The following is a 27,587-nucleotide window of genomic DNA, read 5'->3' as shown; positions in this document are numbered from 1 at the left end:
AAAACAGTAGTTGAATATCCTTCACTGCCTCTGTTTCTCTCATGAAAGAACCCAAAAGTTGTCTATAACAAGTTCTTGAGGTGATAAGTAACTTCCAAAAGTGAAAAATCCCATAAAGATGCCAATTCTACACAAACAATACTCAAACACACATTTTATAGTTGAATTTCCACCTGTACTCTTTATTTTTGTAATAATATTGATGGCTGAGAGCTATGCTATCTTTTAAATGATAACAAATTATAATACATACACTCTAAATAGTATAAAATAATAATGGTTGAACTGAAGATCATCCTTATAGATAAGAATCATAATTCCTAAATACAGTGGAGGATATCTTATCTCTTAAAAAAGTAACTGTTTTACTAGTATAAACCTTTTATTTCATTTTATTCTTCTGTTTTCCCCCCAAACATCTAAGGGAAAAATGAATCTGATAAACTACTTACATCCCCATTATAAGGACACACATCCTTATATCTGCCTATTAGAGTAAAAAAATTAATTCATGGTAGGAACTGTGAGGCTCTTCGCTGGATTCCTGTTCAAGTACACTTGTTCCCTTCTATTTACTTTTTGAGTTAAATTGAATTTATTAGTGTCTAATATGAAAACATTTTTCTTGCTGTCATTGTAATTTCTCATCTCTATTGGTTTTCATTTCTTTAACCAAATTATTTGGCTTATTAAACTAGATCTTAGAAGAAATTGAGGAATTAATGCTTGAAGAATTTGTAGCATTCTTAATTTACTACAAGAGAATTGAAAAGTAAATGAATTTTCTCCCATCAAAAGGCATATGAAACAGGTCCAAAGCACCTCTGTGTGACTTAGAATTATACTAACCTCCATGTGGGGCTGTATATCTCAAGTGAGATTTCTTTAGCATAGCATTGGTAGAATCAGAGCTAGAAGAATAGTTAAAAGCCAGACGCCGTGGGTAGTTAACTTTGACATTTCTTTCTCAGTGTATCACTTTGGTTGTCTTTTCCATACGAACAAATATATGCACATGATATTGGAAGATATGCAACCGATATTTTTCATCTTATATGTTAAGACCAGTAAAGAAAATCTATTTAGTGAATTCCTTCTTTCCTTTTCCTTTTCCTTTTCCTTTTTTGTTATTGTTTGGAAGTTAATGACTTTTGTGGTAGTGACCAGTACAGCAAAAGCAGAAATGGTGTGAAATTCATACAGTTTAAACAAAATGAATGTTTGGTGAGATTTTTGGAAAATGCAAATTCACGAGGTAAATCCTAGCCATTTTCACCATTATCTGCCACATACTTTTCAATTTTTTATAATTTTACTATGATGAAACAATAATAGACTAAATTTTAAACAGTATCGATACTTTAAAATTACAAGTGATTATTGGTGTAATTTATCCATCTTATTTCATATAATTTATCTACACACATTTAATTATGCCCTAAGATTATCCCACTTTAAAACTTTTATAATTTTCAGAACTGCTGTTTATTCATTGGTTTTTCACTGAAAAAAAAAGTCATTTCCATTTAAAGGTATCGGTTTAAAACAAACAAAATCTTCAGGAATGCATGCCCTAAATAACTACAAATAGGTTCATTTTCATTTCCAGTTTCTCTCACTCGCATCTGAATTCATCACCTTTATTTTCTACATCCTTCGTGGTCATTATCCTTAATTGTACTTCAAAACAAATTCTTTAAAAGCAGTATTCAAATCATGTACTTACAGTCTGTGATCCTTAGTGTTCTCTTTACTTCTCCGCTCCCGGATCCCCCACAGCCATCCTCATCATCACAGTCTCCACTGACTTGTTCCACCATGCCTCCACCACTGCCCAGCTGAACGAGCTCCCATTTGTCGGGTTTGGGTGACCTGCCCTGTAACAACTAAATGTGGAAATAAAAAATATATATATTAATAGCAAGTTTAAATCTTCAAAGATCTCTACTCAAACACTTGTCTAGACATTAAAATTATTTTTCATGTGGATCCACTATTTTTGTGTGCATATTTCAGCAAAATTAAATCTTTAAAAAATTGAAAACAAAATAAATAATCATGGAAAAAGTGTTATATCCATAAAGAGTTATAATGTACTATTACTTCTGTGATAACATTTTGGAAATCAAGTAATATTGGGCCTTCTTGTGCAAGGGTAGTTTGGCTTAAAAAAAAACCCATCTGCTGATGAATGAATAGCTGCTTTTTCTTTTTCTTTTTCTTTCTTTTTTTTTTTGAGGTGGTAGGGATTGAATCAAGGGACATTCTACCTCCAAGCTCTAGCTATACCCCCAGACTTATTTATACTCTCTATTTTGAAACAGGGTTTAAATTGCAGAGGGTCTCACTAAGAAGATGAGGCTGGCCATGAACCCAGATCTCCTGCCTCAGCCTCCCAAGTACTGATATTACAGTGTGCGCCACCAAACCCAGCTATGAATAGCTTTTAAGTATGGTAAATAAACCATATGTGGTTGATAATATTGTACTTCTTTGTAAACCAACAGTCAAAACTTTTTAAAAAAAAAGCACAACACTGTCTTTTCAGAAAATAATTCTATAAAAATAGGATATTTTTATATAATATAAAATACAAGGAACCGGGCATGGTGGTGCACATTGTAATCCCAGCATTTGGGAGTCTGAAACAGAAGAATTGCAGTTCAAGGACAGTCTCAGCTACTCCTAAGTGAGGGCCTTTGCAACTCAGTGAGACCCTGTTTCAAAATAAATAATAAAAAATATGGTTGGGGTGTGGCTCGGAGGTAGAATGCCCCTAGGTTCCATCCCAGTACAAAAGAAAAACCTACAATTTTAGATATACACATTTTTAGCTTCATTTGAAATATCTCAGGTCAAATGTGTTGTCCAATGCATATTGCCCAGAACTGAATCTTGAGAGAAAAAGTTTAGGTTCTACTTACATTTCTACAAAGTATTGAAATTTAGCTAACTTCCTGGTTTGGGGTGCTCACGTTTTTCATTTACCTTTATGAGCAAAGAAGATGGAATAACCAGTATTCCCTGCAGCATAGTAGTGCTGGTAATGTTTTTGAATAATATTGGAAATGTCTGAATTCCTTTCCAAAAGGTGATGTTATGAATAATAGAATATTTCACTTAAAGCTAAAAATGAGTAAAATAATCCTATGTGTGCCATTCACTCCTCTAAGGCATTCTGAAGAACATATGACCAAGTATAAGCACAGAGGGTACTTCTCTATTATGGATGAAACATATCACTGTTGCCTATTTAATGTACACAAATTCTTGTAGTATTTTATAAAAGATTTAGGGTTGTAAATTTTGTGATTTTACAAAAAATAATATAAGCTTGCAGATAATAATTACACAACCCAATTAAATGAAAACTATGAGTGAAATTGCCTCAGTGTCTAAAATAATTTTATTGTTTAAAGAGTACTTGGGTTAACCAACCAGTTTTTGAAGTTCATAAACTTCAAAATTAAAAATATTAGGTTATAGGAATTTGGAAATAGATGTCAATAAACCATATAAAAATCAAATCTGGAAAAGGAGAATAAGGAAGAAATGACTTTATGTCATTTATCATTTGTTATTGTGAAATATGCCATTTGTTATGTATTTACTATAACCTCAGAGGGCTTGGACTCTGGGGTCTGACGTACTTAGACAAGAATGCTGATTCTGAAATACACTAATGATGAGATGTGAAGATTGGGATAAGTCACTGAATAACTCAGTTCCCTCTTTTCTAAAATAAGGACAATAATGTATGTGTGCCATTAGTCATATCAAGAAAAAACATCTAAAGTACTTTGCAAAATACTTAATGTATCAACACATTAAAATCTAATACACTTTGATTATCTATTGTATTATATATTACTTTATTGTTTAAATACTCAGAACACACTAATTAAATAATTTTTATAAAGAATCCAATTATATGACATATTAAAATTTTTAAAAATCGTATCTGACAATACAACAAAAGATAACTTCTTGCTGATATGTTGCTCTCTGTTTGACCCTGACATTCTTTTCCTACATTTTCCCATATTAACTTTATTTCTCTAAGAATTCTTCAAGTATTTTACTAGCATCTTGGCCAGAACACAAATGGAATCTTATGAACAATATTAATGATGTATAAATCACGAGGATGCCCCCCACAAATAATTTAAATTCTAAAATGCAAACAGAAAGATAGCCCATAAAAAGCAAAACTATTTTAAGAAGTTGGTTTTCGTTGAAGGTGACTGAATGTATTAATTGTAAGATAATTATTCACAAATTTGTAGTGACAGAACTCTTTAAATGAAGCATTTATTATGGTTTTCTATATTTTTCTATCATTTCAGTGACATTTTAGGAGCTATTTAAGGCACATAATATCTAACATTTAAGAAATAGGCATATAAAACTAGATAGATTTCAATTATGCTAAGTAAAATTATAAAATAGATCCCAAGACTCCCCACTCTAATCTCTGGGATTGTGCATATGACGCCACTTTCACACCACACTACCTTAAATAACCAAAGTAATTTTGCAAATGTAACTAATGTAATTAATCAGTTGATTTGTGGCTTACCAAATTTAAGATTTTTCTGGATGAGATTAATATAGTCACATCAGTTTTTAAAAGGGAAATTTTTTCCTTGTTATCACTGAAGTCGAATGTATCTGAAACATGGGGACTAGGAACATTGGATTCAGGGGATGAGGCTGCTAGCTTTGAAAAGTCAAATGGCATGCTCTGAGGGACTCTCAAAGGTCCTGTGGGAAGGAATGGAACTAGTAGTGGCCTCTAGGATCTGACAATGAAGTGATCTGCCATACTACTAGAAAGGAAACGGGGAAATCTTTATAAAAAATAAAAATAAAAATAAAATAAAATAAATTTAAAAATAAAAAAATTTTAAAAATAAAAAAGATAAAAAATCTTATGACTAAAATTTCCCAACTGCCTAGATAAGACTGGCAGTGTGTTCTCCCTCAGAACCTCTAAACTGAGTCAACTGAGGCAGATGACTTGATTTCAGCCTTGAGAATCCTGAACCAGGAGCTCACCCAGACTTCTGATCTATGGAACTCTGAGCTAAGAAGTGAATGTTGCCCAGATCTTCTGCGTGTGTGGTCATTGCTACTCAGAAAGAGAAAAACGAGGTACTCTGTAACTCCTAAATGGACAACACTTACTTTTTGTAAATTTTGTTTGATAGCTTTTAATTCCCTAGCATATTCTTCAGAACAGGAAGTCAGACTTCTCATAAGATACCACCTTATTGAAAAGATGGTACACATGGAAACCAGCTATCACATTTCACCTTTGCATCAGTTTTTGTCACTGTTTTTCAAGCATCTGAGAATGAGATATAATTGCCATAAATATTGTTTTCTGTGATCATCTGATCTGAATGAATCCACAATCCCATTTGACCCGGGTATTAAATAATTGCCTCCCCGGTGGTTGGGTCCATATCTTTCCCTCCTCTGCATAAAAGTTCTGCTTTATATATTTAATTTTCTAATTTCTCAGTTACTGTATATTAAAAATGTTAATTTTCATTCTCATAATTTTTATAGCTTGAAAAATTCCTAGTAAATTTCTAATCAACAAAAACAGTGGGGTGTTCACAGTAAGACCTTTGTTTATCTTTATTTCCTCTCTTCTTTTGGACTATACTATCCTCATTTCTTCTTTGTTGGCTCATCTTTCTCTTTCACTCCCTCAAAAAATGAATTCAGTTAAGAGAATAATTTTAATCATCAGTTTTACTTTTGTTACCCCAAAACACCTAACAACCACAACTCAGAAGAAAGAGCAGAAGGATGAGGAGAAGGAGGAGGAGGAGGAGGAGGAGGAGGAGGAGGAGGAGGAGGAAGAGGAGGAGGAAGAGCAGGAGGAAGAGGAGGAAAAGGAGAAGGAGGAGGAGGATGAGGACTTATTTGCTTACAGTTTGGGAGGTTTTAGTGTTTGTTCTCTGTTAGGATGGCCTATGGCAATGGGATGCACAGAATAAAGAAAGAGATGGAGGGATATATGTAAAATCCCCACGGTCACACCCTCATGACTTACCTCCTCTATGCACACCCTACCTGTGAACCTTACACTGAATAAATCCAAATTAACAATCCATCAATGGATTTATCCACTGATGGAACGAGAATCCCCACGTTTCAGTTAGTTTAACTCTAAATGTTTTTGGCTTGTTAATGCATGAGATTTTCCAGGAGACATTAAGCCCACACCATAACAAGTGTAAGCCCTCTATCCTTTATCTCTTCTGGGAAACTTACCCTAATAGACCATGCTTTCACCTGCAAACAAATTGTACTGAGTTTTTACATACAGGCTTTGATGTACTCCTTAGTTCATTTCTAAGCAGAGATTGTAGGTGAACATAAACTGTCCCACTTTTCATCTCACAGTGAAACTATTCATCCACTCCTTACCTTCCCACATTCCCCATTATAGGGGACATCAGTTTCTCCTAGCCATGACCACCATATTTTTTTCTCAAATCAGTATTTTTAGCACATAATTTCTCAGTTTTAATGCTTTTTGAGACTCTTTACTATAAAAACCCACTTTCCTCATGTATACAGAAGAGGAAAAACACCAGTCATGATAGATTGGTAAAGGAGAGTGGTAGCATGTTTGGGAGAAGCACACAATGACTCCTTGGTTTCCCTAAAAGATCATAAGAAATATCACAGGAAACAAACTTGTCTGTTTAGGGTTCACTTCATGCTTTGCAAATTGACATAAGCAAATTGCCAGTCTGCCCTCATTCAACATGTACGCACCGATGTACTTTCAGTAATAAGTCCCAGAAAAAATGATCAAAGGTAGCCAGGTAGTCAAGATCCCATATGATGATGAAGGTTTGGCTTAAAAAAAATATGGCTAAACACAGTTTCTCAGCACTCAAACTTTTATGTCTATAATCTTATGTTCCTTCTATAATTTTCTCAGGTCCAGCTCATTTTCCCCCACACAGAGTGTACCTCTTCAACTTATCATATTCTATCCAATTTTCCAAGTTCAAACTAAAATATCTCTTTTTCTATCCCACATTTATTCCTGTGATTTTTTTAACTTTACCATTTGTTGGCACTTAATCAACTTTCTTGAACATATGTCACATTTGATTAATGGTAAATTTCTTAGAGATGAGACTATGATTTATTTTTTTTTATTTCCTTCCTCAGGGATTTTATTTGCCCCATCTTGACAAGAGTGCTTTTTACAAGGTAACTACTAAATGCACAATACTGATTGATTCGAAGTTTGGAAATAATTAAGCTTATCCTTTAATTAATGCCCTCTATATCTAATTTACTAAAACATTTTCACTTTACCAAAGTCATCACAGGCCATGATGTTCTAGAATAACTTTGGATTCATACATATTGACTGCTAGATTGATTGATGCACTTACTCAATGACATTTATATTTTGAAAAATATATATCTACATCAAAAGGCAATACATCATCTTTTAAAGAATGTTTCATATATCATATACATTTTATTTCAAAAATGACATGCATGAGTATGAATCAAGTTAAATCAAAATAAATGAAATAATTTAAAAATCAAGAGGACAAAGAAATAGTTCAAAGGCTTAGTTTTGTGAAATTGTTAGGTTATTCTTAATTTTTAATAGAGATTTTGACCTATTAGTTTATTTGAAGCAGAGTCTTACTAAGTTTCAAAGGGCCTTGGCAAGTTGATAAGGCTGCCTGAAAACCTGTAATCTTTCTGTTTTAGACTTACAAGGACTGGGATTAAAAGTATTTGCCACCATACCCAGCTAGTAATGTATACATTTCTATAATATATACATTTCAATAATACATATATAAATACATATTTGTGGTACCCAAAGACATTCTACCTCTGAGCTACATTGCCATTCCTATTTTATTTTGACTGCAACTTAGAAATATTTTTAAATAGTCTTAAGTCCAAATACCTACAGACTTCTACATTGTATGAAAAAATTGAAATTCAAAAATCATACTGAGAAAAATGAAAAAATTCTCTACATATATTTATGTTTGTCATTCTGGTTATTATAAATTACAAAGGAGTTGCTCCTAATATATTTTGAAATAAACATACAAAAATATTTCCTTATGAATATGGGGATATTTAGATATAACATTATTTGTTCCTTCTTCAGTCCTCCATTTTCTGCTCCCATTCTCTCACCCTTAACCACCTTCCTCTATTCTACTGATCTCTCCTTATTTATCCCAAGATTCATTTCTTTCTTATTTTCTCTAGCTTTCAGATGTGACCTCTGACTTCCTTAGATTTGCTGTTATGCCCACATGTGAAGGTATCACTGCCAGTCTTACAAGTATGATAAAGAGAGCCTAGACCCTAGCTTTACCATAATGTTATCCTAAGTGACTCCAGGGCACTAATGTTCATCAGCCTGAAAACGAGTGTCCGACACCAGGTATAACTGCCTGTTTGGCTTCTGTAATTCCTGCTTAGCTTAAACCTGCAGGGAAACAAAGGCCGTTAGAAAATTTCTATCCTTAAAACAATCAAACGGTGGACAATAGAAGGGACAGACAAGAGTTATTGAACTCCTGCATGATGTGGTCCCTAGTTTCTGTACTTTCTGCTTGACTTGCACACCCACTAAAAGAAACTTGGGAGTTGTTCATATCTATGAGAACCTAAATTCTTTTCTCCTGAGATCACACTTTTGATGTCTAAAAGAAGCCCTGAGAAATGGCTCTGGACTGCACTCAGGACTAATAGTGTAGTCGCCAGCCAGCTAATAAAGACTTTTTATTTTGCTTAAACTAAGTCTGAGTGGTCTTCTCAGTGGTTGCTCAGTAACACAAGTAAGGGATAGAAGGAAGGGAGCAGTGTACAAAAAGGAGGGAAATAGACGAAGGGCTATGTGGAGGTATGTCTAATTCATTCCGAATCTCACCATAATGTTTAATTATAAAACACCAATAAAAATATTTAAAGGTTAAAATAAATATGTGAATATTTTTAAATGAATAATGCAAACAGTCCTTTTTTTGTCCTTCTATAGTAGGAAGAAAATTTAGCTTCACAATTTGGATCATCAAGTAAATATCCCATCTTCTGTTTCACAAGGGACCAACTGTTTACAGTTCCCCCTCCTTCCGATCCCTCAAATATAGGGGGCACATAACCGTCCTTTGCTCTGTGGCCTAAACTGTCAGGGAAACCTCCATCTCACATCCTACTCTTTGTTTAGATTTTTTATTGGTGCCATGGAATTATATAACATAATGAGGTTCAAAGCAATACATTCATACATATACGCAGCATACCCCCAGCACATGATGCATTTCTCTCTGTATCCCACCTCCTCCCCTTTTCCTCTGTGAGATTGGTGGTGGTACTTTCCTACATAGACATAATATTATTTAAACTGTTCCTCTTCTCAAACCTCTCTTAAAGTTTTTGGAAAATAGCATATCTTTCATTAAGAGAAAGCCTGACTCAAACAAAGGTTTCCTTTTTTTTTTTTTTTTTTTTTTGCGGTACAGGGGATGGAACTCAGGGGTATTCTACCTCCTAGCCACACCCCCAGCCCTATTTTTTATTTCTTCTTCTTCTTCTTCTTCTTCTTCTTCTTCTTCTTCTTCTTCTTCTTCTTCTTCTTCTTCTTCTTCTTCATCCTCATTATTATTATTATTATTATTATTATTATTATTATTATTATTGTGGTACTGGGGTTTCTGGAAACCCTTCTACCTATGGGCTCCACTCCCAGACCCATTTTTTTATATTTTTATTTGGAAACAGGGTCTTTTAAGCCAGCAAGGCTGACTTCGAACTAGCACCATCCCCCTGTCTCCGACTCCCAAGAGCAGGGATTACAAGCATGTGCCATCACACCTGGCTTATTCTTTATTTTGAAATGGGGTCTCACTGAGTTGCCTTATTAAGTAGCTGAGGCTGACCAGGAACCGTGACCTCTGGTCTCGGCCATCAAAATGCTAGTATTACAATCACGAGCCACCAAGCCCGCTTAAAGGAACGTATGTGAATGAAATGAATCTATAGGATGATAATACAGCCAGTCTCCAGAAGTGGCACATGAAAATCAGTCTTGAATGCATACACTCATGTCACAGACAATGTAATAATTTTTTTCATTTTTACCACATACACAAATACATATTTCATATTGTCATGAGATAAATGCTACAAGAATTTATTTTAGAACTTAAAACCCCAAATAATTTAACATAATTTTTCTGAGCCTTATATTTTGTGCACCAGAAAAATGGGAAAATAATATCTATTGGGGGTGTTTCACAAGTGCTATTTGATTTATATTGGTAAAGTGTTAGCTGAATGTAATGCTGAGTGTTGGTTAGTTAACTTGATTATTATGGCCATACTGTGGCCCCAATCTTGTCTTCCAAGAAGGGTACTCATGTGGGAATAAAAATCCCTATCTATACCTGCCTTCTGCCTTGGCTGTATTATCTGACTCTGCCTAAATAATAATAAAAAAAATATGGTGTTTTAAAACTTGAACCTCTTCCCTGTCATCGAGGGTGGAAAGTTAATCGATACATACATATTTATAGAACAATTAGAACAGAGGAGAGGACATGATTTTGAGTCCCAGCCACACATTAATTGTGTGCCTTAGGCAAATCACTTAGACCTATTAAAACTCATTTTATTCTACTACATGGTAATGCATGGGAAAGCACTTTATACACTATAAAGCACTATGCTCATTTACAGGGTTCTGTGCATGGCAATGCATCCATAAAATTGCAAAAGGAACAAAGTGAAGGAGGGGGGTGGAGCAACCACCTTTCAGAGTCTTCTTCCTTTCCTCCATGCCATGCATTTTGCGCAGACAGCTGATTAGCTGAAAATAGTCGGTTTTGATGACTGATGCTTCCTGCTTGTGTTTAATTGGTTTAGGAAGCTCATTAGGGAAGCTATCTTGGAGGATGAGTTCGGTGGGGAGAATATCTGATGACTCTAAAGCAAATGTACTTCTTTCAGCTGGTGAATTAATCCCTCAATTGGCTTTATGCTATCTGGCAATGTCCCATAGTTGCAATAGCCTTTCAAAGACGTGTGATGGAATCTCACTATAGATGGCTCACATACACAATGCGTTTGCCGTGAAAAAGAAACATTCATCACATTCAAGAATCACCAAACAAGAGAGCAGTTGAATGTGCTTTAAGATACTATATGTAATGACACATCTCTGAAACAGCTTCTCCTTCCTCGTAGAGTCATTTACGCAGATATACGAGAAGTAAGTATGTGTCTAGAAAGTATTAGGCACTCATATATGTCACCCTAGTCAGCTACTGAAATGTAAACACGAAAAGAGCTGTAATTTTACCATTTTATCTTAAAGATTAGAATGTGTAGGCAAATTTTAAAATGTTGATGAAAAAATTGCAAACGCGAAAATGGAAGATACAGAAACAATAGTACTTTTTACTTCATCATTGATGAAATATCTTTAAGGAATACATTTTAAGTGTAGACTGAAAAACTTTCCACATATATACATATGCAAATATGTACCTACATATGAATTTAATTTTGTTATAAAGAGATTGGTATTAGCAATTTCATATAATTTAAGCAAAATATAATATAATAGATACACTCATATATGTACATATACACATATCTATGCATATCAAACAGGAAAACAATGGAAGCTCATTCACATTCTAAAATTGGAAATCCGATTCAAAGCTTCTCATGATCTATTTTTAAGTTTATCTCTTATAGCATATTTCAAAAGAGACATAAAAACTCATTATATAACATGCTCTCATTATTTATTTGCAACCTTTCTTTCCGCAGTCCTCAAACTCTGCCCCCACATGTACTCCACCCAGCTCCTCTCCATTTTTATTTCTCTCATTCACTTATTAAAAATCATCTTTTACAAGTCAATACCACGCTTGCTCTTTCAAATTTAGATAATATTTAATCCATAAACTCAAATGCCACAGAACTCTAGATTTATATTTTCAAAAGCAGTTAAATCTTTATAAACTATTCTACCTAAAAAGCCAAACGCACTTTATAATATGTCATGTTCTGTTAGGTTGACCAGACAGAGAAGTCATTTCTATGGATTTCTTTTCAGTGTTTGCTTTAAGTTGGAGCTTTCTGATCTCAGCTTCTGTTGCTCCAGTCATTTGAAAGGTCATTTCTCTGCTGGCATTTGGCTTATGCAATTGCAGTTTGGCAATTTATAAAAGTCTTGTGATTGTAAATAGAATACCGAAGTTAAAAAAAGATTTATTAATTTATTCTCTAGCCTTACAATATGGCATTCAAGTTATTTAAACTTGTTCCCATAAGTAAATCTTCTGTGTCTCTGTGCCGCCATGGCTGATCCTTAACCTCCAACTTAAAATGTGACTCATTCTACCTTCTGAGCCACTATATCAAAATGGCCTAGGAAGGTTTATTATGAATTTGTATCCTATTTTCAACATTAGACATCCTAGGAGGGAAGTTAAAACTAATAGCTAATGAGTAAATGCAGGAAAAAAACTGGAAGTAAAAGAGAAAAAAAAAATAAACTAGAACTCAGAAAAATTGTGGGGCCAAAAGAGGAGAGTACATGCTATTTTTTTTCATTTTTCAATCAGCTCTTATAGAACATATTTATGAAACTACTCTAAGGACTTGAAATATCAGTGAAAGAGCAAACATCCTTTTCTTCAAGAAAATTCTAGAGTGAATGTTGGAGACTTCTGTCACAACACCTATGCTAATTTGGCCAGAAAGACACAGAAAATCAATGACAGGAGTGGAGAACAAAACAACACATCTTTTGAGTCAATAATGTATCATGATTCTGCAACAGGAGGCTGGAAGAAAGATAGTGGAAAAATGTAGATTAAAACTAAATTAAATAAGTGTGATGTGTTTAGTAAAATAATGACGAAAGTTTCTTAAGAGTCAAAAATATTATATAGGGCATAGTATAATTGTACCTCTCAAAAATAATTATACTTATTTTCATGTCTTTATCTTACTTGCAAGCTAATTTATTAATTGTCTAAACCATTCATTATATCACAAAACCTAAATCACATAAACCTATGTTCCCACATAAATAAAATTGGGCAGCACCATTAAAAATAGAAACTTAAAGCTGATCCAGGTTAGTCAATGCTGGAAGCTACCATTCATAAGCAAGGATTATAAAATATTAAACAATTTCATTATTTTGCATTTATTAGTCACAGATTACATTGTTCATGATGTGGTTTATCATCAAATAACCACTTTGTTTAACACAAAAATGACTGCTTCTTTTTAACTAAGACTTCATAGGCACTGGAAATGCTTAAATATTCAAGAAGGTAACAGAGACTAACACACTGTTTAGTTTTTAGCACATATTTGCAGTTATGTGTGGCTTGGACTGTCTCAGGAAACTACTTCTGCCTATTATGAGTATCATGCCCAGTAAAGGGATTAGAAAGTTATTGCTGAAAAAATGCCTTCCTGTCTCATATCATATAACTGAAATTATAGGATTGGGTAATCTGATTTCCAAAATCAAAGAACAAACTGAACATCTACTAAGTCTGAGGTCAATAAGTGAGAATCTTCCAAAACATGAAAGAAACTGACTGAAGGTAAAGTCTAAACAACTCAACATCATCCAGTGAATCAGATTTCTATTATTAACAGGACTTCATAGAAGTGAAGTAGGACCCACTTTACCAAGAGCATCTTAAATCCCTCTCCAATGACGTAGGTGGTTTAAATATCTATTATAATGTCAAAATATAATTTTCTTCCCTCTTGTCATCTTCTAAATATTGTCACCTGGCCGGGTCATCAGGAAAAGAATTGGCAACAGTAGCATCTTATCCCCTCTGCCAGAAAGATCATGTCTTTTCTACATGGGATATAGAAGCCAGCATTCCATTATTAACTTAGGGTTGCTTCCTTGCCGTTTCTTTGTATTATTCTGATGTATTAATAATGTATTTCTAACGGGACTAAGAGCTTTATGTCACTCAGCTGTAATCATTGTCCTTTTGTCTCCATGACACTGATTACACTGAAAGACAGAAAAAGAAAAAAAAAAGAAAATTAAGGAGAAAGAGGACAAAAGGAACAGAAGGAGGGAAAAAAGGGGGCTTTCATCAAGATACATGGCTATGTAAGAGATCCCTGCTAAGAAAAAAAAATATTTAATTCATCAAAATTTCTATTGCCTTTCTGAAAGAACTGTGAACAATTGGAAATTCATTTAAAATCTGACTTTGGCAACCAATCTAGATTTTCTTCATTGGCCAGCTGTGCAGCATTCATTCTCAAATGCTCTATTAAAAAGGAAAGATTCCCCTAAAGTTTCCCAGTGTATTAAAGGTTTACTTCCGAAAGGAGCTCATTTTGATCCCATTTAATATGACACCCTTGTGTATACCAGATGGTAAGGCACATTACAGCTTCACAGATGTCATTCTGATTTTCACCTTTACAATGATATTCCCTTAATCTACCATCCTTTACCTAAACTATAAACTTGTGGACAAAGATATGCCAAATGAAGGGATGATTTTGCTAGAAATATTCTAAAAACAATTTGGGAAAAATATGTAAAATTTGAGCTGTTAACTTGCTTAGTAACAAGAGAGTGGGTAGATATTTGACTAGGATTTAAGGTCAAATTCTCCTCCTAAATATATAGTTGTGTGACCTTAAAAAGAAATCACTCAATCTTACTGCAATTAAATGTTTTATCTGAAAAAATATAAGTAGTTTGAAATTTCCCAAATGTCTCTTTATAGCTCTAAAAATTTTAATTCTTTTCATTTTAAGTCATTTTAACATTAGTTTAGAAACGGGTATAACATTTTGAAGGCTAAATGCAAACCTGCTATTCATTTAAATTCTATTCTTTTTTCTGATTTAAAATTTGAGGTTTTTTTTTAATTGAAGTATATGTTTATTTCAGGTTGATGTATGTTCCCCTGAAAACACATATAAAATTTCAGTATGTGACTTGCTTTGGAAATAGGCTCTCTAAAGAGGTAATCAAAAGACCATTAGGGTAGGACCAAATCCAATATGACTAGTGTCCTTATAAAAATATGTACTTGAGCCAGGCATGGTGGTGCAGCTTGTAATCCCCACGCTTGGGAAGCGGAGACAGGAGGATCGCGCAGGTTCGAAACCAGCCTCGTTGGCTTAAGAGACCCTGTTTCCAAATAAAAATATAAAATAGGTCTGGGAGTGTAGCCCGGAGGTAGAAGGGCTTCCAGGAACCCCAGTACCACCAAAAAAATGTACTTGAACACAGAAGTTCATTCTTTTCAGTAGGTATATCTTATGTCACTTTTTTTTAATTAAGCAAATTATTTTTCCATCTTCTTTTGGAGGACAATTGTATTATTTTAAGGATAAAATAATGCTCTTATGAGGAACTTTCAAGTGGGTTTTGGTGTATCTATTTCTTGAAGGTGCAGTGTAAGAGTATCTATATTATTTATTAAAATTTGGGAAGAATTCACAAGATAATCCACCTATGCTTACAATTTTACATGTGCAGTTTGATTGATTGATGGTTGTGGTGTCATCTACAGAGCTAATTCAGATTTTAAATTTTTTCTTGTAATATTACTTAAAGGCTATTTTTCCAGTGAAGATTTTTCTTTCTATAGTTTTATACTCCTATCTTGGATAATATTTACTTGTAGCACTTTCTTTCATACTTCTTGTAGTTCTAATCTTGTCATCAAAAATTTACTGAATAATTAATGGAATAGATGTATTTTACTCTGCTTCCTTTTTATGTATATTTCCACTGACTAGAGTTTTATATTGGTATCATTTTCCCTCAGCAGGTTTAAAATGTCATTTTATTGTGTTTAGTTTCTATAGTTTTTGTTGAAATACCTTTTGTCTTCTATTGCTTGACTTCTGCTTTGTTTTGGTTCAACAGTTTGATTTGGTATGGTTTCCTCTGCATTATGTTGGTAAAAATTTTCTCCCATTCTTTAGGCTCTCTGTTGAGGTTCTTGATGGTTTCTTTTGCTTTACAGAAGCACTTCAGTTTAACTCAATCCCATGTATTGATTATCTTTTAATTTATTGTGCCTTTGGGTTCTTTTTGAGAAAGTTTTTACCTGTGTGTCTTTGTTGAACTGTTTGACCTCTTCCCTCTTCAAGGAGCTGCAGGGTCTCTGGTACAGATTCCAAGTCTTTCATCCATCTTGAATTGATTCTTGTGCAGGGTGGGAAAGTGAGGTTTATTTCTATTTTTCTGCATATGTTTACCCTGTTCTGCCACCATCATTTGTTGAACAGGCTTTTTTACAGTATATGATTACGGCCCTTTTGTCAAATATCAATTGGCTGTAAGTGTGCCTAATTGTTTCTGAATCTTCTATTTTGCTCCATGGGTCTAGGTGTCTATTTATGTGCCAGTACCATGTTGTTTCTATGACTATGACTTTGTAGTATAGCTTGAAGTCAGGTATTATGATGCCTCCTGCATAGTTCTTGTTGCTGATAACTACTTTGGCTATTCTGGGTTTTTTTGTTCCAAATAAATTTAAGGACTGCTTTTTCTATCTGTGAGGAGTGACCTTAGTAATTTATTGGTTTTGTGTTGAATCTGTAGATCACTTTTGGAAGAATGACTATTTTGATGATATTTATTCTGCCTATCCAAGAACGTTGGAGGTCTTTACATCTCCTAAGGCCTTTTTCGATTTCTCTTTTCAAGTTTTATAATTTTCTTTATAGAGGTGTTTTACCTCCATGTTTAGGTTTGAAGTATTTTATTTTTTTTTGTGAGATATCCTGAGGGAATGTTTTTTCTAGATCTCTTTTTCAGTAGATTTATGGTTGAAATACAGAAAGCTTCTGATTTTTTAAAGACTGATTTCATATCCAGACACTTTGCTGAATCTGTTGATCAGTTCTATAAACTTTTTGTTTGAGTTTGTTGGGTCTTATAAGTATAGTATCATGCCATCTGCAAATGGTTTTAGTTTTTCTTTTATTATTTGTATTGCTTTTATTTAATTTTCTTGCCTCATTGCTCTAACTGGTTAGAGTCTCAAGTACTATATTAAAAAGAAGTGGTGATAATGGACATCCTTGTCTTGTTCCTGGTTTTAGGGAGAATTCTTACAGATTTTCCCCATTTAATTTGATGCTGGCTGTGGTTATCTATGTTTTGTTCAATTTCTTGAAAGTAGATTGATATGCTGTATCAGTTTTACAAATGTTTAACCAATTGCTCTTCAAATATTGTTTCTTCCCCTGTTTTTCTCTTATTTGTCCTTCATGGTCTCCAATTACAGGTATATCATATATTTTAACTGCAACCTATGTTTTTATGCTGTTTTGCTTTATTCAATCTTGTCAGTTGATATTATTTCTATAGATAACTTTAGATTATGTCTATGGATCTATCTTCAGGTTCACTTACATGAGTTTTATGACTATTTGTTTTAAAACAAATATATTCAGTGAGTAATCATTTTGCTTCTCAATTTTGAATGCCAACATGACTTTAAATAGAATTCAAATTTATTCCTAAAATACCTATTGCTATATCTATTGTGTCTATTTTATCTTATTATCATTTTAGCAATACTTATTCTTAATGTTTTGTCTACTAAATTCAGAAGTGCATCATCTATGGATCTGTGTTTTGTCTCTGTATGTTTTGTTATTAGAAACATTTGCCACTCTACATACCTAGATATTTTTGTTTCATGATGAACATTGTGTATAAAAGAATAATAAAGGACTAAGATAATTTTAGGTTCAACAAAATGTGCTCTCTTATGCAGATAGTGTTAGTAGAAAAACACATTAATACAATCAGATATTGAAAAAGTCAGAACTGACTTGTAGCTATATCAAGTCTCTGCCACCTTTGATATATCCCTGTTTTTCAGATTGATTTCTGACTGAGTGCTGGTTGTATCTATTTCTCCTTAGCTTTGGAATTATGCTGGATATTAAATTCTAATTTCAGGGGCATTGAGTTTTAACTGTTAGCATCTCACTCCATAGAGCTTTAAAATTTTAGAATATTTTTGGGAAACCAAGAGGATTGACCATGCATTCCAAGCTGGCCTCTTTTATATTACATCATTGCTTAGTCTCTGTGATGTTCTAAAAGATTTCATTCTGCCTCTTAAAATCTTCTGGAAAAGTCCCTCAGCTTTTATTATAGAACAACAATTTAATAAAATGGTAAAAAGAAACTGCCTTATATATGTCACTGCTTATTTTATATCAAGATATGCCTGAGCCTGTTTTTGTTTTTGTTTTTGTTTTTGTGGTTCTGGGGTTCCTGGGAGCTCTTCTACCTCCAGGCTATACTCCCAGACCTATTTTTTTTTATATTTTTATTTGGAAACAGGGTTTCTTAAGCCAGCACGGCTGGCTTCGAACCTGCACGATTCTCCTGTCTCCACCTCCCAAGTGCGGGAATTACAAGCGTGTGCCACCATTCCCGGCTGTTTTTTTGTTTTTGTTTTTTCTTGAGGTACTGGGGATGGAATCTAGGAGCATTCTATCTGCGAGCTACACACCTAGACCTCACTGAGGGTATCACTGAGTTGCAAAGGGCCTCACTAAGCAGCTGAGTCTGTTTGTGAACCACAATGCTCCTATCTCAGCCTCCCAAATGTTGGGACTACAAACCTGTGCCACCATGCCTGGCTGTGGGCCTGGTTTTAATCCTCAGCCTCCACTCACAATCATAAAAGAACCTGTGATAAGTAAAGACTGCAAACAGCTCACAGTGCAAAATTTTGCCAAAATATAAATTTAATTTTATTATTTCTAGCTCTCTGTCTCTAAAATTTATAATTATATATTTCATTTCATTTCCAGTTGTTGAAACAATTTCAGTGGCCTACTGTGACCTGCACAAATTACTTAATATTCACTTTCTCTTTAGTATTTTATTTTTAATCATGACTCTTAATGTTTTCCCTGAGAGTATCCTAATATTTGTAATACTAGGCATCTAAAAAAAAGTTTTATTAGTGCATTGTAATCATACATCTTGATGAATTTCAGAGTGCTAGAAATATGTAAGCACACCACGCTTGTTGAGCCTTCCTCCAGTTCACACCCTATTCCTCCTTCCTCACTTACTGTGCTCAACACATTACTTGGTTTTGATAAGTTTGTACATGCACATCATGCCCATTTGTTTCCCATGCCATGCCAAGGTGTTTTCCTTTTCAAATCTTCCTCCTCCTCCCATCTCCTTCAACTAGGTCTCCTTCTTCACTCCAATAAGGTTTCTCCATTGTCTGGAGTCCCTCCTGTGTCCCAATTTCTCCCTAGCTTTTGTATATGAGGGAAAATATCTGAACTTTCCCTTTTTTGACTGACTAATCTCACTTAGCATAATATTCTCCATTTCTATCCATTTCCCTGCAAATTACATAATATGCCATTTATGACTGAGTAGAAGAACTATTCCAAAAATATATACTGAATACAGAGCCACATTATCTTTGTTTGCATACTCATATTGGAAAACAGGTAGTCTATAGGATTTCCTCTTAAATTAAATGCATACATGGGATTGGTACAAGGATTTAAGATAGACATTTCAGAGACATTTTGCTAATGGGTCTCTGAATTCTTGTACATAGATATAAAAACAGGAATTTCTGTGTGTGTGTGTGTGTGTGTGTGTGTGTGTGTGCATACACACACACACACACACACACACACACACACACAACTGGGGATGGAACCCAGGGGTTTTCTATCTCTAGGCTACACTCCCAAACCCGTTTTTATATTTATTTGGAAACAGGGTCTCAATAAGTTGCTGAAAGCCTCACTAAGTAGCTCAGGCTGGCTTTGAACCTGCGTGATCCGCCTGTCTCAGCCTCCCAAATACTGGGATTACAAGTGTGTGCCACTATGCCTGGCTAGGAACTTCTTATTAATATAGTAACCATCCTGGGATCTATTATTGAGATATATTGTTGAAAATCTAGGAGACTTCCGGGAAGATGGCGACCGAGAAAAGCTGGGCTTAAGAGCCCCGCTAACAACTAATCTCCATTACCACAAAATCAGTGCCTTTCATAGCCAGAAAACACCATCACCAGAGAAACAAAAAAAATCACCAGGCTCCAGAGAGAAAGCTGACTGAGAACAGAGTTCAGAGCCACAGAGGAGATACATCGGCCTCACGCCTGAGACCACGGCAGCAGCGCCATACTGCCGGCAGCAGCGGCGACTTCACCGAACGGCTACAGCAAGCCGAGGTGAGCCACTGCGGAACAGCCAGGCAGGATTTCTCGCCGCAGGTAAAATCTAAAGCTCCCAGTAGCTGAGCTCAGCACACGCTGCAGGGATTCAGAGTGGAAATCAAAACCAAGAAGAAATACGCCAGCCTCACGGACGAGGGCGTGGCAGCGGCGCCATATTGCCACTGGCGGCAGCAGCAGTGAATTCACCGAGTCCAGTACAGCTACATCTGCGTACTCAAGAACAGTGAGTCAAATTGCGGGCCACAGAGGAGAAATCCCAGTACTGTACTCCCTGGGACTTGACCCAGTGGGGGAGGGGCGGTGGCAGAGATATCACACCATAGGAGAACTTGCAACCTGGCACCCCCCACAGTCTAAAGCAGCCTCTATCGACTCTCTGGGTCAGAGACTCTGTGATACAACCCAGAAAAGGAGTAGTGGGGTCTGAGATACTACTGACTCGAGATCCAGAACACCTTAAGTGAAGTCATAGTGACCCAAGGGAAGAACCCAGAGAAGGCACAAACTTCCTAAATCATGGGAAAGAGGAATAATACTGGAGCAATGAATGCCCACAACCCCACAACATCAGAACCCGATAAAACTGAAAATCAGAGATTTCTAGAAGATCAAATCAGGAAAATAACTGTAGAAATAATAGAGGTGCTTCGAAAAGAACTCAGAGAGAGCCAAAAAGAGATAAAGGATGCAATTAATGAAGTAAAGGCCTCAATTCAAAGCACAAACAACCGATTAGACTGCATGGAGAACAGAATCTCGTTCTTAGAAGACGATAATTCCAAAAATGAACGCACAGTTTCTAATCTAGGAAAAAATATCCGACAGCAGGAATCTGATATTGAAGAAATATGGGCCCATTTTAAGAGAGCTAACCTAAGAATAATTGGAATAGAGGAGGGAAAAGAAAGTGAAACCAAAGGGATCAACAATCTCTTCAAGGAAGTAATAGCAGAAAATTTTCCAGACATAGAGCAAGAGGTCGATACACAGGTCCAGGAAACTTATAGAACTCCCTTTAGACAGGATCGGAGAAGAGGATCCCCACGCCACATAATTGTCAAAATGACCAATGTGGAAGCCAAGCAGAGAATCCTACAGGCAACAAAAGCAAAGGGCCAAGTGACATTCAGAGGCAAACTAATTAGAGTCACTCCAGACTTCCCAAACCAAGTTATGAGAGACAGAAGGGCTTGGAATAACATATTCCAAACTTTGAAAGAAAACAACTTCCAGCCCAAAATTTCCTACCCAGCAAAACTTTCTATCAAATTAGATGGAGAAATAAGAAGCTTCCATGACAAACAGAAACTGAAGGAATTTATGTCTTCAAAACCAGCGCTAGAGAAAATACTCAAAGAGATTAACTACAAAGAAGAAATAGGTAACAAACACCAGAACCAGAAAAACAAGAGTTTCCATCCAACAGACAACTAAGACTGGTTATCTGTGGAGAGTCATTATTTATGTTAGTCTTTTACCTATCTCTAAATGGTATTGTTTGCCTTTATTGTTGTTTTTTTAGGATTTCTAGTTGGAATATTAATATACCTTCAGATATAGCATTTGGAAATATTTTATCCCATTCTATTAGTAACTTTTAACTCTGTTTACATTGTCTTTGGATATACAATATTTTTTTTTTTATTTTTTAGGGAGTTTGTATATTCTTCTGTTGCCTGTGCCATTGAAATCATATCCAAGAAATCACTGCCAATTTCAGTGTTGTGAGGTTTTATGACCCAGATTTTCTTCTAAAAGTTTATAGTCTTAAGATTTATATTTAGGTCTTTTATCTATTTTGAGTTAATACTTGTATGTGGGATTAGGTAAGGGTCCAATTTTATTCTTTTCCATGTAATTATTATTTTTCAACAATATTTAGTTAAAAGATTATTATTTCCACCACCAAATGTTCGTGGAAACCTTGTCAAAAATAACTTGATAATATAGGGAAGAATTTAGCTCTAGGCTTGTATTTAACTCCAATGGTTTATATATCTGCCTTTAGAATAGTACTACACTGTTTCAATTATTGTAGCTTTATATGGTTTGAAATCAGAAAATATATATCTGCTAGCTTTATTCTTTTTCAAGATCGTTTTGGGTATCTAGAGTCCATATTCCATATTAGGATAGATTTCTTTTCTGAAAAATAAATATATAAATATATGATAGTTTCGCCTAAAAAATAGAAAAAAATATTCTCTGGTAAGAAAGAAAGTAAAAAGAAATATTGAAATGTTATCTTTAAATCATCAAAAGCTTGGTATCAGACAAATGAAACTGTTATGTGAGATTATCATTTTTAATTTTGGATAAATTGCTATAATACTAGATGTCAACCACTAAGCCAAGCATGGAAGGGAGGGATGGGGAGAGAATGGGGTGGGGTTCAGGTGGGGGCTGACTGGGCGATGTGTGCATGTATGTCTACAAAAGTTTGTATCCCACTATGATGTATGAATACAGTGCACCAATAAAAAAAAATAATAATAATAAAAAAAAGAAAATCTACCATATAGGCAGGTAACAATTCACTCAGAGAAAGGAAAAGGCAGTCGATTTCAACTGACATATTCCGAGGAAGTAGCTGAGAATGTGAAAATGTATCCTATTTTTAGGTCATTTGGGCTGAGGTAACTCAAATGTGTGATACATAACCTTTAGAGGTTTACTTGAAGAAAAATGTGTAATAATATAGGTGTCACTGGTGAAATTGTTAGGAGCAATGCTATGAATCACTCTAAAAGCAGTTCTGAGAGAGTAATTTGCTTTAGACAGCAGGGTTCTGGTTAATGGAAGAAGAAACACCAAATATGCCCTAAGAACCCTGTTGGAGAGGATGACAGGCAGGGATGCCAACATTTATTATTAAAAACCTCCAAGGAAAGAGGGAAGAACAGGGAAAATCTGAGGGAGTCCACATTAGGTAGATTTTGAAAACAAGTAATATTAAAGGAGAAAAGGATTTATCCCGGGAACACCTGTAGCCTGGAGTATTCGGGAGGCCATTGGATGGACCAATGGAGAGTTCAGTGTCCTCAGCTTTCCATCTGGTTCCATCACAGTGTGGAAATTCTGTGGGAGACTCAAATTAGTCCAATCATTTGCTAGTCTGGGCGATATTGCCAAAGATAATGTTCTACAGTTTTCAATGGATATAGTCATGTGTTTATCTTCAAAATTACAGAGTTAGATTTTTATTTCTATGAAATTTATTCTCCTTAAAATTATAGGCAACATGGAAAACCTGTGATTAAATGAAAGCTTTACACATTCCCACTTTCAATGTCTGTCACAGAGCTTTGTTCATGCCCTTGTTCTGTTCCTCATGTGTTGTTCAATAGTTGTGACCTACAGATCATTCCATTATTCCAAACCTATGTGTGATTGTGGATGTTTATTGGTGCCCTGTTCACTCAAGAATCTCTGTTTTTAATCGAATAATCTCTGAACATCATTTTGTATCTTTCTGGTTCTTGAATCCTATTTAGTTTCATTAGAAGATAATTTAAACATAAAGAACCTGGTGATTTTACTCTAAAAATAATTTATTTTCAACCTTATTTAACTACGTTTTGTACTATAAAAGCTACCAGTTTAATTTTAAGCATTAGGTAATAGAAACCTTTGAAACCTATCCTAAAGGCAGCAGCAAACTGTATTTACTTTTGGTGCAAACTGTCTTTTTTCTGATGTTGTTCTCCTTATGCTTTCCTTTCTCTTCTATAAGTTCAAACTTTAGCTGTTCACTCAGGCTTTCCTAGAAGTATGGGATGTGCCCTTCTCTCAATTATAATTCTCTCTCAATCAATACTGCTTATTCCTTCTGTGTGGTTGATCCATCTAAGCTTCAGAGAAAAAGTAATATGACCAGCTGATTAAACTGCTTGACTTAAAGGCAGGTAGAAAGACTTCTCCAAAACTGCACTTAAATATACAAAGAGGAGATGGTCAATTCAGACCCACCTAGGCATCATCACTCATTTCTCTTCTGCATTCAAACAGCTGCCATCACAGCACACACACACACACACACACACACACACACACACACACAGACCTGTGTGCACACGTATCACTCACATACATGGTTTCAGATTGTTGCACTCCTTATATGAGTTCATATTTCTCTTTTGTTTTTCTTTGCTCACATACATTTTATGATCTAGTTCAAGGATTTATAAACATTTATTTTGAAAAGAGATATCTAGTAAATATTTTTAGAATTGCCGATTACTCAATTCCTCTTAAAACCATAGACAATCTACAATAAATGATCATGGCTTTGTTTCAATAAAACTTTATTTAAACATGAATAAACTGCAGACTGGCTTTGACCCCCACACAGTAGTCTGCCGGACCTAGAGCTAGATAAATCTTTCAGACTGCGGCTTTTTTCATGTCACTTCCTTACTTAAAATAATTGATCATTTCATTTACTTCTTCAACAGATATTAATGATTTGTCTTTTGTATATAGCTGTCCTGTCGTTTCCTTAAAAAATTAAAAGCTTATTTCTGGCTAACAACTGAGAAACATGCTGTTCCTGTTTGTAATATCATATACCAGTAATCTTATGAAACTAAACTATCTGATTCTCAGTGTACGCATAATGAAGTGTTCTATTCCTTTCTTCATGCTGATCTCTGCTACGTGCACCAACAACTCTACTATCTAAAGTTTTCCTCACTTCCATATTTCCTTAACTCATGCCAGTTGGATGAATTTCTCCATTCTCAAATTTTCATGTTATATTCCTTGTAATGTATCATTTAAAAGGCATATCTATTTTGAGATTCATCTTCAAGTGTCTGAAACATGACATAAAATCTTTCCCATCAAAGACGCTGGGAAAGTAATTGTTAAATTAATGCTTACAGAAAAAAAAATTCTATGAGTTTTACAGTGGATTTGATCTCAATGTCTTCAGGACATTTCTTCTTTTTTTGTTTCATCCCTGGCCTCTTTCCCTCTCTCTCCCATCCCATGCTTCCCTTTCTCTCAAATATTGGTAGGTCCTACAAAGTCTCAATTTGTAGAATTTCTCACACCCATCTCCCATGTCATTCACACTGATATAACCCTAATTTAGATCTTACATATCTTCTTGTTGAATTATTAAAATGGCCTAATTCATTTTGTATTTTATTTTATCTCTCAACTATCTTTATTGGCTATCTATTTCTGTGTAACATCTCACCCCAAATTTACTATTTTAAAACAATGCACACTTATTATCTCGCAATTTATATCTCTTGGGAATTGAGATATGGCTTATCTGTGTCTTCTGACCCAAGCTCTCTCACAAGGCTGCGTTCATTTCAAGGCTCAGCCAGGAAGGAGTCATTTTCAAGTCCACTCACATGGTTGATGGCAAAATTTAGTTTCTCATGAGTTGCAGGAATGAGAACTCCCTGGTGCTTGCCATATGGGAATCCTCATCAATCATGTCAAATGATGGCAGCTGTATTAATCCATTTTCTTGTTGCTTATAACTGAATACCACGGATGAAATAACATTGAAAAGACAGGGTTTTATTTGGGGTCATACTGGTAGAGTCCAAGGCTACACCTAATAAAGACCTTCCTACTGGACTCTTCAGGAGCAGCCCAGGGTACCACATAGCAAGACAAGAACACCTATGTGTGTCTCTTCTGGTCTCTCTACATCTTGTAATGCCACCAATGTTCAACCTTTCTAATGTCCTAATGTAACCATAGTCATATTTCAAAGGCCCCACCTTAACACACATTTAGATTAACTTCTCTATTTCTTAATATCTCACAGTGTGGACTTCATTTCAATACACAAAGCCTTGGAAGCCATACTTTTATCATATCCAAACCACAGCTGTGGCTGTCTTCATCACAGCAAGCAAGAAGACAAAAGAGAAGGAGAGAGAAAAAGGAGATAGAGATAGATAGAGATAGAGATAGAGAATAAAGAGAGAGAGAGAGAGAGAGAGAGAGAGAGAGAGAGAGAGAGAGAACAAACCAGCTAGAAACAAATCAATCTATATAATCTAATCATGGAAGGAGCGTTGTATTACTTTGTAACTTCTTTTTGCTTAGTTCAGTGTGTGTGTGTGTGTGTGTGTGTGTGTGTGTGTGTGTGTTTCTGAGATTGAACCGAGGGGCATTCTACCATAGAGCAACAACCCAGACCTGCTTTATTTTATTATTTGTAAATGGGTTCTACATTGTGGAGGCTAGTCTTGAACCTGCAGTCCTCCTGTCCCTGCCTCTCAAGTACTGGGATTACAGGCATGAGCCATCGTGTCCAGCTTTAGTTCTGATTTTTAGAAGCAAGTCCTTATCTAGCACCTACATTCAAGGGAGGAGACAGTGTAGATACTAGGGTGTGGAATCAAATCCATGGGGGCCATGCTGCAAGGGGCCTGCCACACCATCCAACATAATCATCCCTTTCATCTTCCACTATTATGTAAAATACTTCTGTGACCTAAAGCAGTGGCCTCCACAGTTTTCATCCTACTCTTCACACTCAGAACAATACCAGTAAATGTAGCAGTGTGTGCCTTTTCCTCCCCACCAGGCTCATGTGCCATCCATCTTTAATGGGGAGGGTTTCTAGATTTACACCTAAAGCAGGTCCCTCAGAGTCTAGAATATGGATGACATGTAGATGACTACATGGAGGCTGTTATCCATCAACCACCCATTTCCTCTTCCCCCATTTCCCCTCTCAAGAGTACTGTTTTCTTCTTACTCTTTGCCTTTTGGGCTTCTGTTACAACAGTGTTCCCACTGGCATTCTCTTTCTTCTCTCTTGCAATGTGACTTTATGCATTCCTGTGTAGTTTCAAGCAGAAGAGGCCTTTTCTGAACAGTTTCTATCACAAAATTCTCCTGAACAATGTGTTGACTACTTGTATTAATTATCATTTCCCTTTGTTCTGTTATGATCTTGTTTTTTTTTTCATATTCTTCCTTTTCTTCATTTGTTTTTCGGGGAGGAGGCACTGGGGATTGGATTCAGGGGCGCTCGGTGTCTAAGCTACACACCCAGCCCTATTATCTTCTTTGATTTGAAACAGGGTCTCAACAAATTGTGGAGTCTTGCTGAGCTGAGGCTGTCCTCAAACCTAAGGACAAATCCTCCTGTGTCAGCTTCCCATGTACTGGGATTACAAGTATGTGCTAGAATTTCGGTTCTTTTTTTATTTTTTATTTTGAAGCAGGGTCTCACTAAGTTGTGAAGGGCCTCACTAAGTAGCTGAGGCTGGCTGTGAACCATGATCCTCCTGTCTCAGCCTCCCAAGT

The 27,587-nt window shown here is 35.3% G+C and overlaps 1 protein-coding gene across 1 annotated transcript in view; it reads right to left on the bottom strand.

Moving 5' to 3' along the window:
- Nucleotides 1-1,709: 1,709 nt before the first annotated feature.
- The window catches only part of GPC5 (glypican 5), a gene marked incomplete at both ends in the record, with an annotated part of 697,712 nt that continues 671,834 nt past the window's right edge, over nt 1,710-27,587 (bottom strand). The window contains one exon of the mRNA XM_080690276.1: nt 1,710-1,886. Within this exon, the coding sequence (XP_080546402.1) occupies nt 1,710-1,886 (177 nt within the window). The remainder of the gene's footprint in view (nt 1,887-27,587) is intronic.

Source organism: Muscardinus avellanarius (assembly GCF_963383645.1).
Source record: "Muscardinus avellanarius genome assembly, chromosome: 2".
Taxonomy (NCBI): Eukaryota; Metazoa; Chordata; class Mammalia; order Rodentia; family Gliridae; genus Muscardinus; species Muscardinus avellanarius.
This window is presented reverse-complemented; position numbering and strand designations above follow the sequence as displayed.